The sequence below is a fragment of the Muntiacus reevesi genome, chromosome 10, assembly GCF_963930625.1.
Source record: "Muntiacus reevesi chromosome 10, mMunRee1.1, whole genome shotgun sequence".
In the NCBI taxonomy this organism is placed as follows: Eukaryota; Metazoa; Chordata; class Mammalia; order Artiodactyla; family Cervidae; genus Muntiacus; species Muntiacus reevesi.
Genome location: NC_089258.1, coordinates 11,706,652 through 11,720,379, shown reverse-complemented (window position 1 = coordinate 11,720,379; position 13,728 = coordinate 11,706,652). Strand labels below are relative to the sequence as shown.

General features: G+C 43.0%; 1 protein-coding gene across 3 annotated transcripts in view; it reads left to right on the top strand.

Moving 5' to 3' along the window:
* GOLM1 (golgi membrane protein 1) overlaps positions 1 to 13,728 on the top strand; it is a 56,544-nt gene that overhangs the window by 23,989 nt on the left and 18,827 nt on the right. For all 3 annotated transcript variants that reach the window (XM_065946843.1, XM_065946844.1, XM_065946845.1), the window contains exons 4-5: positions 6,145 to 6,199; positions 9,469 to 9,571. In XM_065946843.1, the coding sequence (XP_065802915.1) occupies positions 6,145 to 6,199; positions 9,469 to 9,571 (158 nt within the window). The remainder of the gene's footprint in view (positions 1 to 6,144; positions 6,200 to 9,468; positions 9,572 to 13,728) is intronic.

The window sequence follows — 13,728 nt, the reverse complement described above, 5'->3', positions numbered from 1 at the left end:
GTGATCTAATGGACCCTCAATGTCCAACATTCAGTGACCATACCTCATGCTGTTTGAATAGTTCTTGTTTCAATGTGTATCTCTAAAATGTGGGATCATCTCTTTCTCGTAACTACCCTAACCAAAGTCCCAATCATTTCTTAGCATCAGCTATTCAGCCAGTGTTCATATTTCTGCACGTGATGCTTTAAATCACAACAGTGGCTTACGTCAGCTGTAGGGTTTTGGACTGGATGTGTCACCTCGCTGCTTGTGCCGTGGTTTCTCTGAGAACACGCGTGTTCAGGGCGCCCACAGGCACCATAAGCTTGAAGTGTCTGGGCGGCAGCTTGTCTGTGTGGTGGTGAATGGTGCTGGTGTGAGTGTGTGATCCTGTCAAGATGCCGTAAATAAATAATAACTGACTGGCACTTACCTGATGCTGGCGCACTCTGCTCCCCTCCTGCTCCGGGACTGTGCTGTCTCCACGGACAGGTGGCTGCTGAGCGCCGAGAAGTCCCAACTGAGATGCACTTTAAGCGTAAAAGTGTGTTAGAGTAAAAGAAAAAGAGTAAAATATCTCATTAATACTGTTATGTTGATTACATCTTGAAATGACAGTTCGGCTATATGTAGATGAAATGTTAATATTTAATTTCATCTATTTCTTTTAAGTGGGATAGATTCACATAACATAAAGCACACACATTTTAATCATTTTAAAGTGTGCAGGTCAGTGGTTTTTCACATACGCACAGTGTTGTGCAAGCATACTAATGTTGTGCAAACTCTCTAGTTCCAGAAAGTTTTAATCATCCCAAGAAGGAATGTGGGCCTGTGGGCTGTTACTCCTCACCCCTTCCTCCCTTCCTCTAGCCCCCCAGTAACCGCTAATTTACCTTCTTCCTCTATGGGTATGCCTGTTCTGGGCATATAACATTTTAGAGTGTGTCAGTACTTAATTTATTTCTTTCTTTTAAAAATATCTATTTGTTTATTTGTTTGGCTGCACCGGGTCTTAGTTGTGGCATGCAGGATCTTTACTTGTGGCATGTGGGATCTAGTTCCCTGACCAGGGAGTGAACCCAGGCCCCCTGCATTGGGAGTGCAAGTCTTAGCCACTGGCCCACCAGGGAAGTTCCTTCATTTCTTTTTATGAGTGAATAATATTCCATCATATGGACAGACCACTTTTATTTATTAATTCATCACTTGGACGTTTGGGTTCTTGCCACATTTTTGGCTGTGAAGAACAATTCTGCTGTGAACTTTCGTGGACAATTTTTGTGTAGACATGTGTTTTCTGTTCTCTTGGGTATACACCTGGGCTTCCCTGGTAGCTCAGATGGTGGTAAAGAATCTGCCTGCAATGCAGGAGATCCAGGTTCAGTCCCGGAGTCAGGAAGATCCCCTGGAGAAGGGAATGGCAACCCACTCCAGTATTCTTGCCTGGAGAATTCCATGGACAGACTCCATGGGTATATACCCTAGGAGGAGAATTTCTGGGTTGTATAATAACTATTTAGCTTTTCCCCCTATTTTTACTTATTTATTTTTGTCTGTGCTGGGTCTTCATTGTTGTGCAGGCTGTGTGCTCTGCTCAGTTGTGTCTGACGCTTTGTGACCCCGTGGACTGTAGCCCGCCAGGCTCCTCCGTCCATGGGATTCTCCAGGCAGGAATACTGGAGTGGGTAGCCATTCCCTTCTCCAGGGGATCTTCCCAACCCAGAGAATATACTCGAATCTCTTGCCAAGTCTCCTGCATTGCAGGTGGGTTCTTTCCTGCTGAGCCACCTGGGAAGCCCCTGTTCAGCTTTTTGAGGAGCTGCCAAATTGTTTTCTGCAGCGACTTCACCATTTTGCATTCTCATCAACTGGCTGGGAGGTTTCCAGTTTCTTCACATCCTTGTCAGTTTTGTTTGCTTGTTATTTTCCTTTTGTTTGTTTCTTTAACTTGTCACCATCCTAGTGTGTGTGTTTCAGGTTTTCAGAACATGGTAAGCTGTTGTAGATTTATTGCTTTGAAAATTTACTATGAAATGTTGAGGTTATTTTCTTAGGAAACTAATGGAGAAATAGTTTTATCAATTATACTTGTTTCTGGAATAGAATAGCTATGATACGTTGATTTATGGGCGATTCATTCCAAGGCCTTCTGAGCTAGTGTCTAATTGAATTTTGACGGCACTTACTGCCTCCTTGTCTGCTTCTGAGAATTCCCAGGAAACAGGTCACACAGACCAGGAAGTCCAGCTCCCCTAAAGTCACGCTTTACCAAAATGCGAAAATCATCTGGGCTGTTTAGGGTTCAATACGTAATTGATTTAAACATAATTTTGTTTAATGCTGGTGGTTTTTTCCCCTTTATTTTGAACCCCTCAAAAAACTAAAAGCATTTTCATAGTTTTCCTGAAAGTGATTCAGCAAGATTTTCAGTAAATATAAAACTGCATACATAAAGCTCTCAGTGGTGTTTTATGATCCTTTTCTCGTTTACTTAAATGGAGACTGTTTTTCCATGCATCAGGAAGTAGGTTGGGTGAGATAACTAAAATATATTTTCTATGGAAGAATAAAGTCACGTGGGAGACAGAAATATCTTCAGATATATCAAATTGCAACAATTCCTAAACCCTCAGGCAGTTGCAAACTCTAATAAGGACTTTTTTTTTTGGGTGGAACTAAGGGTAGTGAGTGAAGAAGGGGCAAGTCAGATTGCTGTAATTGCTATAGAAATGATTTGCCCAGGAGAGGTTGGCTTCTGAGATTATCAGCATATAATCTTTTAAGTGCATCTTTTCTTTTCCTGTCCTCTTTCATCACTGATATTCAAAGGGAAGGTGGTTTTGTTACTTATGCAGGGTAGAGATTTAAGGGTGCAGTTCAGCTGTGTTAAATATATTCACATTGTTGTGCAGGAAATATCTGGAACTTTTTCATCTTGCAACACGGAGACTCTATGCCCATTAAACACTAGTCTGTCCAACCTACTTCACCCCTCGCCCTTGGCAGCCACCTTTCTGCTTTATGTTTTCATGACTTTGTCTGCTTTAGGCACTGTGCATATAAATAGAATCATATGGTGCTCGCCCATTTTTGATTAGCTTAGCGTGACGTTCTCAGGGTTCCCCTACGTAGTGACATGTGACATTCTTTTTAAGGGGTGTGTAGTGTACCATCCCATTGTATGTATGTGCCGCATTTTTTTTTTTTTTAATTTTTTTAAAATTTACGGTGTTGTGTTAATTTTAGGTATATAGTAATGTGAATCAGTTATACATACACATATAGCCACTCTTTTTTTTAAAGATTTGTTTCCACATAAGCCATTACAGAGTATTGAGTGGAGTTCCCTAGGCTGTAGAGCAGGTTGTTATTACCTGTTTTATATATAGCAGTGTGTATACGTCAGTCTCAGTCTCCCAGGTTATCCCTCCCAATGCTTTTGGCCACCTGATGGGAAGAGCTAACTCACTGGTAAAGACCTTGATGCTGTGAAAGATTGAGGGCAAATGGAAAAGGGGTAGCAGAGAATGAAATGGTCAGATAGCATCACTGACACAGTGGACATGAATCTGAGCAAACTCTGGGAGATAGTGAAGGACTGGGAGAAGGGGAGCCTGGTGTGCTGCAATCCATTGGGTCACAAGGAGTCAGACATGACTTAACATCTGAAAAACAGCACCTCTTTGTTTAGATTCTACATATAAGCCATATCATATGATATTTGTCTTTCATTGTCTGATTTACTTCACTCAATATCAATCTCTAGGTCCATCCAGGTTGCTGCAAATGGCCTTACTTTGTTCTCTTTTATTGCTGAGCGATATTACATGGTGTATATGTATCACCTCTTTTTTATTCATTCCTCTGTTGCTAGACATTGAGGTTGCTTCCATGTCCTGGTCGGGTAAATAGTGCTACAGTGTGTAATGGAGTGCGTATATCTTTTTGAATTATAGTTTTCTCTAGATACATGCCCATGAGTGGGATTGCTAGGTTGCATGGTATTTCTATTTCTAGTTTTTAAAGAAATTTCCATGCTTTTCTCAACATAGTGTCTGTACTTGGTCACAGGCTTAGCATGTCCTCAAGGTTCGCACATGTTGTAGCATGTGACATTCTTTCTTTTTAAAGGCTGTGTACTATTCCATTGTTTGTATATGTTGCATTTCCTTTATCCTCATCCACTGAGGGACACCAGGGTTACTTCAGTTCTTGACTGTTGTGAGGGGTGCTGCTGTGAACTTGGATGCAGATATCTCTTCAAGGTTCTGCTTTGTGTTCTGAGTATATATCCCGAAGTGGGACTGTGGGGCCTTGGGGCCATCTCTTGCCATTTTAATAGAACATGTGCAAGCCTTTTCTGAGAGGAGCAGGAGCTATGAGCTGTGTGAATATAACTCCCCGCTGGCCCACCTAGAAGGTCAGGGGCCATGGTTGTCATGTTCCCTCCCTGATAGATTAATTGTACAGATGGTATCACTGTGACTTGTTTCCTGTTGTGCCAGACCTCCTGAATCATTTGGCCAGATTTTGTTTCTAGGTGTGCATCCCTGTATTCATAAACACCTTCCTCTAGAAAGCCCAGTCCAGGACAAGGAAAGACTGAGGGCTGGACAGAGATCCAACAGGAAATGGAAGCACAGAAGGGCGCCGGGAGGGCGTCGTCGTCCTCCTTTACCCAGGAATGGGGCAGAAGCCGGTCTCCAGGTAATGGCCAGCAGGTCGACAAACTTTGTTGATTATGACACAGTAAGAAACTTTCGTCTTGTGGCCCAGTACTTGGCTCTGTGTACAAAACATCACTTATATACCTGTGTGATGCACACTGGTGTTTGATGTCACCTCTTCTTCAGGGGGCAGCACCGCGTACAGTCGCTGGATCACGGGATCGCTGTCCTGCTGGGGTTTGGGTCCCCATTTGTCACTGGATCGCAGTCCTGCTGGGGTCAGATCCCGGTTTGGCAGGCATGCAGTGAGGAAGAGCTTCACCTCTGGGGCAGGCCTGCCAGGCTCGGACTTGGGCTTTGCCTGTTTGCTGTTGAGAAGGCCACGTGACCTCGAGTCTCTGAAGCCACTGGTGCCTCAGTTTCCTATCCCCCACCGTGGGGTTGTGTTCTGCTGAGAGTGTGGGCCCTGGGGCCCCCTGAGGGTGGTGACTCTGCGCCTGTGTACAGGCTGCTGGTTACACTGAGCCCCGCGGTCATGTTTCTTCTTTTTTGTGTTTTTCATTGTTTGCCTGAGGCCTCCGTTGCTTCTTTGTCCTCTGTTGTGGGCAGTCCCAACATTGTGTAGCTAGCTGGGGGTGAATCCCTCCATCCCCTGAGCTTGCAGTCTGGATGGAAGGAGGAATGTTGGAAGTTAGAAAGGATCAGGAGGCTTCACAGATGGTGGTGTTTGGTCGCTCCGTCGTGTCTGATTCTTTGCAATCCCGTGGACTGTAGCATGCCAGGCCTCCTTGTCCTTCACTATCTCCCGGAGTTGGCTCAATGCATGTCCATTGAGTCGGTGATGCTATCTAACTATTTCATCCTCTGCTGCCTTCTCCTTTTGCCTTCAGTCTTTTCCAGCATCAGTCTTTTCCAGTGAGTCGGCTCTTCACATCAGGTGGCCAAAGTATTGGAGCTTCAGGCATCAGACCTTCCAATGAGTATTCAGGGTTGATTTCCTTTAGGATGGACTGGTTTCATCTCCTTGCAGTCCAGGGACTTTCAAGAGTCTTCAACACCACAGTTTAAAAGCATCTGTACCTCGGCACTCAACCGCCTTTATGGTCCAACTCTCACATCCATACATGACTACTGGAAAAACCACAGCTTTGACTAATAACACAGGTGGAGCGGTCGCCGAACACCCGCCCCCAGCCAGTTTAATTTCTGGTTGAGACGGACCGTGCCTGATTCCCCCAGAGAAAGATGGCAGTTACTGTGGGGTTGCTGTTCCTGCGGGCATGGAGTGGAGACAGCCAGAGGAGCCGCCCCCCTTGCCTGGGCTGCAGGCTGGTGCTGGGACACCGATACTGCTCCTCCCCGGGCCCAAGTTCATCCCGGGGGGTCGCCAGGGGCTACTTCCCAGCCTTTCTCCCGCAGTCACGTCTCGTCAGGGCTCTTCTAAGTTGTCAGGTTGTCAGTGTTTCATTTTATATGTTTATCTTCTTTGCAGGCCGTTTTAGTGAATAACATCACCACCGGCGAGAGGCTCATCAGAACCTTGCAAGGTGAGTTCCACTCCCCACTTTACCCCAGATGTCAGGTTTGTTAGGAAAAACCCACCTTTCCTCCATCCTATTCTGGGGTCTCTTATCGAAATATGGTGATGGGTAGAAGGTGAAAGTGTTAGTTGCTTAATCTCGTCCAACTCTTTGCAACGCCATGGACTGTAGCCCGCCAGGCTCCTGTGTCCGTGGGATTCTACAGGCAAGAATCCTGGAATGGGTAGCCATTCCCTTCTCCAGGGGATTTTGCTGACCTGGGGATCAAACCCAGGTCTCCTGCATTGCAGGCACATTCTTTACCGACTGAGCCACCAGGGAAGCCGTAATGATGGGTAGTGTTGGAGTAATTGAGTAATCTTTATTCTTTTTGCCAACTGTATCTCTTTACCTTTTTACAGTGTTACTGAATACGTTGCAAGCTATTTTGAGGAGATTTCAGGTTCTCATTTTGTGATACATTAAGAAATATATATATGATACATGTGTAATCCGTTTTATATATATACATATTATGTATATATGATATATGTATGCTCTTTTCACTGGATTATCCTGAATTCAGATTTTCTTCATGAAATTTATATAAAAGTGATGCAGCCCAGTTTAATTCCATATTTTTGCTGCTCTCACTCAGTTTGGCAGCCAGAGTTTGTTTTTCTTTGGGCCCTTCTGCAGCAGTGGGGAAGGTGGGGAGGGGGTGAGCCCCTCTTGTAGTGTGACCAGAGGGTCCCCTGCAGCCTTACAACCTGGTGAAGGGAGCAAGGGGTCCTGTGATCCTTAACCTGACCCTGATCTCGCCTGTGCCCCTAGTTAGGAAACTCAGCGCCTTCAGCCTCAGTTTCCACCTCTAAGACGGGAAGATCAATCTAGAACTGGGCTCCAGAATACTAGCCCTGAGACCCACTATGTGGGACTCGTGTGGGCAGTAAACATTTGTGATGTGGCTCATGGGACAGAACAACTGGAGTTTTAATTTTTGTGTACTTTTCTGCAATTTAAAATTAAAACTGATACTTGACTCAGTTATTGGGAAGCTTAAGTATCTTTAGGACAACTCGCTTATACCAACATTATTTTAACTGTATATATTATGTATATATAATATGCATATATATATATATATATATATATAACTGTATATATTCAGATCAAGAATCCCAATTCCTCTTTAACATCTGAATTGAGATGTGCTATAACTGTAAAATACACACCAGGTTTCAAAGACTTAGTATTAAAAAAAAAAGAGTATAAAATGTCTCATTCATATTTTTTTACATTAATTCTATGTTGCCATGATCATATTTTGGATCTGTTGGGTTAAATGAAATATATTATTAAACTTAATTTCACCTGGTTTTATTTACTTTTTAAAAATGTGGTTCTCGGGAATTTTAAATGATCTGTGTGGCTTATTATTGTCCTTTTCAGCAGTGCTGGTCTAGAATTCTAATTCCAAACCAGCTTCTAAGAATATTTATAGGGGAAACGCAGAGTTACGCTAAGTTAAATGGGTTAGTTGACTGCCATGGTTTCTCAGAGTTGACGACCTGCTGGTCTGTCCTCAAGTATGGCATACCGCCTGCAGCCTTTCTTATACTTAGTATTTTAAGCAGCTTTAATCAGGCATGATTTACATATAATAAACTACACACATTTAATTATTTTGGCCGCACTGGGTCTTTGTTATAGCCTGCAAGGTTTCTCTAGCTGTGGCACATGGACTTAGTTGCCCCATGCATGGCATGTGGTATCGTAGTTCCTCAACTCGAGATTGAACCTGCGTCCCCTGCATTGGAAGGTGGATTCTCAACCACTGGACCACCAGGGAAGTCCCCTGCACATATTTAAAGTGCAGTCCCACTCGTTTTGACATAAGTGGCTCTTCAGGAAACCACCATGATATCAACACAGCGAACATATCTGTCACCCCAGGAAGCTTCTTTGGGCCCCTTGATAGTCCTCCCCAGGCCCCGTCTGCTCTGCTCTCTGTCCCTCTAGATTAGTCTGTAATTTTTATGATTTTGTATGTATGGAATCAGATGGCATATACCCTTTTTTGTGAACCTGCTTTCACTCGGCATAGTTATCTTGAAACTCATCCATGCTGTTGGGGCTGCAATAAATAGTCCATTCCTTTTTATTGCTGAGCAGTATTCCATCGCCCTGGGCTTGGTTTGATACAAAATTTATTTTTTTTTTTAGGTTTATCAAAGTATAATTTATACACAATAAAATTCACCCTTTGTAGTGTACCTTTCAGTGTATTTTGACATGAAGTCAAGACATAGCTCATGTCCCACTCCAGGAATTCCTTCCCCCCCACTGCCCTCACTTTGGCCTCAGGCACCCAGTGAAACATTCTCTCCTGCCTAGTTTTGTCTTTTCAAGTGTGTCACATGCTTTTGTGATGGATCCATGTTGCAGTACAGGGTGTCTCTCACTTTTTAAAAATTTTAAACCACTCCCCCCAACACACCCGTCTCCCCTTTCCCCGCCGCCCGAACCTTGCAGGTCCCGAGCTGTGAGGCCAGCCCTGGGGAGCCAGGTGTCTGTCCAGGGCTGCGTCCCAGGCCCTCGTCGCTGCCCGCAGCCCCTTCTGTGGTCACCTCTGTGGCACTTTTTCCTTCTGCCCCCAACTGGGCTGCTGGTCAGTGAGCTGCTGCTGTTTCTGCAGAGCTTTGACGAGCCAGGGCTGCAGCCCTGGGGCTGATGGATCTCCTCAAAGAAAGCTGTTGTTTCCCAAGCAGGGGGACTGGGTGAGATGCACAGGGGGCCTCAGAGAATAACTGGGCTGTGAGCAAATGACAGGAGAAGGGTGCTGGCAGGTAGCCTGGTAGCTGAGGGTGGGGGGAGAAGGGATGATGTAGGAGAGGCTGCTGGTCTGACCAGGTGCCGGAGTCGATTTTTCAGACTGAAGGCCATGGAGCTGCCAAGAGCAGCGTGGTGAGCAGTTCAGAGTTTATGATGTCTAGGAGGGAAACAGGTGGTAGGAGCTCGTGATGCGTTGTAAGGGCTGGAGGTCAAAAGGACATCTAGGAGAAATGTGTGGGAAGGAATCAGGGTGCTGGTTCCTATGGGGTCACACACCTTCTGGGCTGCTTCCCGGATCAGGGTGGGGACATTCCTGGCGCGGGGCCCTCATACTTCCTCTTCGCCCGCCTTGTTTCGCTGCCCCGGCCCCTTGGGTTCCCCTGGTGGGGTTGGTGTGTCTCCTGTGCTCGGGATGGCCATGTCGGCGACCCCAGTCATTTCGTGTGCTCCTCTTGGTTTAGACCAGTTAAAGGCCCTGCAGAAGAATTACGGCAGGCTGCAACAGGATGTCCTCCAGTTTCAGAAGAACCAGACCAACCTGGAGAGGAAGTTCTCCTACGACCTGTAAGTTTGTCCACATCAAGTGTGCACTGCCCAGGGGCTGTTAGCCATCGTGCAAGAGGGCAGTTCTCCTTAGCAGGAAATGACTAACTCCATGTACCTTAAAATACATAACTGAGACCTCTGTAAAGTGCAGGTGTTCTAGTAAATCAGTAATCAAAAGCCTTTAAAAATGTGTTCCAAAAGTGCTCAGATGTGACCTAAGTCAAAATCATAGACTTTAAGGAGTTTGGTATAATATTAATGTAATTTATCACTGGGCATTGGTATTGTGGACATTTTGTTTTCTTGAGGCTTTTAAGTGTCTTTCCAAATTTTTACAGTGAGAATGGAGGTTTTTTTTTTTTAACTTATTAAGTTATGGTTGACAAATAATCATTGCATGTATTTAAGACATAAAAGCATGATATTTTGATGTACCTATACACTGTGAAATGATGCCCACAATCATCCATAACCCCCTGTCTCTACCTTTATGTGTATGGTGAGAACACTTAAGATCTAGCAAATTACAAGTATAAAATGCATTATTATTAACTGTAGTCTCTGTGCCATACATTAGATCTCCAGCATATAGTTAGGATAGTTTGTTTTAAGCTAATGACTTTAGTAGCATATAAAAACTCTATACTTATATATATCAGAGTACTTTGGTGGTCAAAACAATAAACATTTAAAACGTTTGGCTAAACCCCTTAGTAAGATAGTAAAAACCAATTTAGAGGGTAGAGAATAAAGTTATAGTCTGTTTACTTTTCTCTCCCTTTTCCTTCGTAGAAACAGTATACTCCAGACACAGGAAATTTGGGATTCAGAGACAACCAGCTGCCCATGACCCCAGTCCTCTTTTTTCTTTGATGTGTTGTTATTGTTCAGTTCGCTAAGTTGTGTCTGACTCTTTGTGACCTCATGGACTGTAGCATTCTAGGCTCCTCTGTCCTCCGCTCTCTCCCAGTGTTTGCTCCCATTCATGTCCATTGAGTTAGTGATGCCATCCAACCATCTCATCCTCTGCCACTCCCTTCTCCTTTTGCCTTTAATCTTTCCCAGCATGAGGGTCTTTTATAATGAGTCAGCTCTTCACATTAGGTGGCCAAGGTATTGGAGCTTTATCAGCTTCAGTAACAGAACTTCCAGTGAATATTCAGCATTGATTTCCTTTAGGATTGACTGTTTTGCTCTCCTTGCAGTCCAGGGAGCTCTCTAGCATCTTCTCCAGCACCACAGTTTGAAAGCAAGAGTTCTTCAGTGCTCAACCTTCTTCACTGGTCTGAATCTTACATCCGTGCTTGATCACTGGAAAAACCATAGCTTTGACTATCCAGACCTTTGTTGGCAAAGTGATATTTATCTTTTTAATACATTGTCTAGGTTTGTCATAGCTTTCCTTCCGAGGAGCAGGCATCTTTTTATTTCATGGCTGCAGTCACCATCCTGTGATTTTGGAGCCCAAGAAAATAAAATGTGTCACTGCTTCTGTGTTTTCCCCTTCTGTTTGCCATGAAGTGATGGGACCGGATGCCATGATCTTGTGCAAGACTCTTTGTACTTGACTTTGGAAGGGCTGAGAGCAGGTGAGAACAGTACTTGCCTTTTGTAGATTTATAGGTTTGGAAATGGCTGTGCATCTGCTCCTTGCCAATCCTGAGCTTCTGGGAGGTTGTTTGATCACAATGCATTGCACACATTTTGTTCTTTCCTTACACAGACATCTTTTTGTTTGTTCCGTTTAGGCTACTGTGCACTTGTCCACCTCCTGTGGCTTGCATGTTCATGTGAACTTTATTTCCATGAATGTTTCCCCAGGTCTTTCCTTGATCTCTGTATTGCTGTCCAAGGTCAGATGCTCTGTCTCCCCTTTTTTCCTGCAATTCTGTTGCCCTTCTGTGTGTGGTACTCTGAGACCCAGTAAGTCCTTTGAACTAAAGGGTTGTTACAAGAGTTAGAGGTTGAGTACAGTTACACTTGGCTCTGAAATACCTGCAGTTCCAAAGAGGCAGCCAGGGGATAGAGAGAGCCCTGCTTAGTCAGGGAGCCCCAAGTCTGGTTTCTGAGTTCAGCCTTACCACTTTCTGTCTCTCTGACCCTGGTCACGGTCGGTCTGATCACCTCCTAGCTTCCTTATTTGTATGTATGTGTATATGTATTTATTTAATTGCTCTTTCTTTTTTTGGGGAAATACTTATTTTTTCAAGTCTGTTGAGATCTTTTTTTCTTTTTTATCAATTTTGAATAATTTCCAGCCATTCTGTCTTACAGTGCTTTTTGACCCCATTCACCCTTGCTTCTCTGTCTGAAACTCCAAACAAAGGTATAACAAAACTACTCCTGGAATCCTCACATTCTTCTCTCTCTCTTTGGTATTTTCTGTATTCTTATATTGGGAATAATTTTAAATAAAAAAATATACAATTTTTATAATTGTAGAGTTGGATTATAATCCAACTGTTTCCATTTATAGTTATTACAGAATAGTGGCTAGATTCCCTGTGTTGTACAATATATACCTATTTATACCCAATAGTTTGTACCTCTCTCTCCCCACTATATTTCTCCTATATTTCCCCTCTGCCTCTCCCTCTCCCACTGGTAACTAGTTTATGAGTCTGCTTCTTTTTATATTATATTCAGTCGCTTGTTGTATTTTTTAGATTCAACATAGAAGTGGTATCATACGGTATTTGTCTTTCTCTGACTTATTTCAGTTAGCATAATGCCCTCCAAGTCCATCCATATGCTGAAGATGATAAAATTTCATTGTTTTTATTATTGAGTAGTATTCCTGTGTGTGTGCACACACACATATATGTATCGCACTTTTTATCTATTCATCTATTTATGGACACTGAGGTTGCTTCCGTATCTTGGCAATTGTAAATAATGCTGACTTGAACATTGGGGTGCATGTGTCTTTTTGAATTAATGGTTTGTTTTTTTCTGTAAAATTGGTCATATGGTAATTCTCGTTTTAGTTTTTTGAGAAACCACCATACTGTTTTCTGTAGTGGCTGCACCAATTTATATTCTCACCAATAGGGTATGAGTGTTAGTCACTCAGTCATATCCTTGTGACCCCATGGACTGTAGCCCACCAGGCTTCTTGTCCATGGGATTCTCCAGGCAAGAATACAGGAGTGGGTTGCCATTTCCTTCTCCAGTAGGGTACGAGGGTTCCCTTTGCTCCACACTCTCACCTACATGGTTTATTTCTGTCTTTCTTATTTGTACAAGTGGGTAATTCAGTTACTTTATAGCTCTGACACTTGAAATATTCGTAAAATAAATTCCAGGCAGGGAGCTGAAGTGATGTCTTGAAATGTCTAATTGGGAGTTCAGGCTGAATTAGATTATTTGTCCCAATAATAACTTTCTGACACCAGTCGGATGTCTCCAATTCAATTTTTAATTTTTAAAAATAAATTAAAAATTTTTGAACAGCTTTAGATTTACAGCCTTATTGTAGAGACAGTACGGGAAGCTCCTGTACAACCCACACCAGATTCCTGTTGTTCACATTTCACGTTCGTGAAGCACCTGTCGTGATTGATTACCCAATATATTTGCCTTATTTTTATCTTGAAGTTCATCTCTACTCAGTGTTTCTTCAGTTTCTCCCTAGTTTTGTCCTTTCTCTGTTCCAGGTATACGTTACATTGATCTGTTATGTTTCCCTAGGCTTTTCTTGGCTGTGATAGTTTCTCAGGCTTTACTTTTTTTTAACTTTCAAGAATTTATTTGTTTAATTAGGTGTAACCTAACTTTACAAGTGGCATTATTAAATTAGCAAAGTCCACAAGTCTTATACACCTTAACAAGTTGCATAGTTGTTTTAATCCTTATACAAAGTAATAAGTTGCATAGTTGTTTTAATCTAAGCTTATATAATTACTTCCTGGATTACATAACATAAAAGGAGTCTAACATGTCAGCATGAAAACTGAGATTCACTAATAAAAAGGCACACAAATCATGGCATGACTCATTTATAGGTTTTTTCTTATATGCCAGGCAGAGAGTGTGGTAATTATGCTGTATTTATCATGTTTTATCAGGCTTTACTTATTTTTTTATGATCTTGATAGTTTTGAGGAGTGCTGTCCAGGTGTTTTGTAGAAAGTCCTTCGATTGGGATGTAACTCATGTTTTTTCTCATGGTGAGA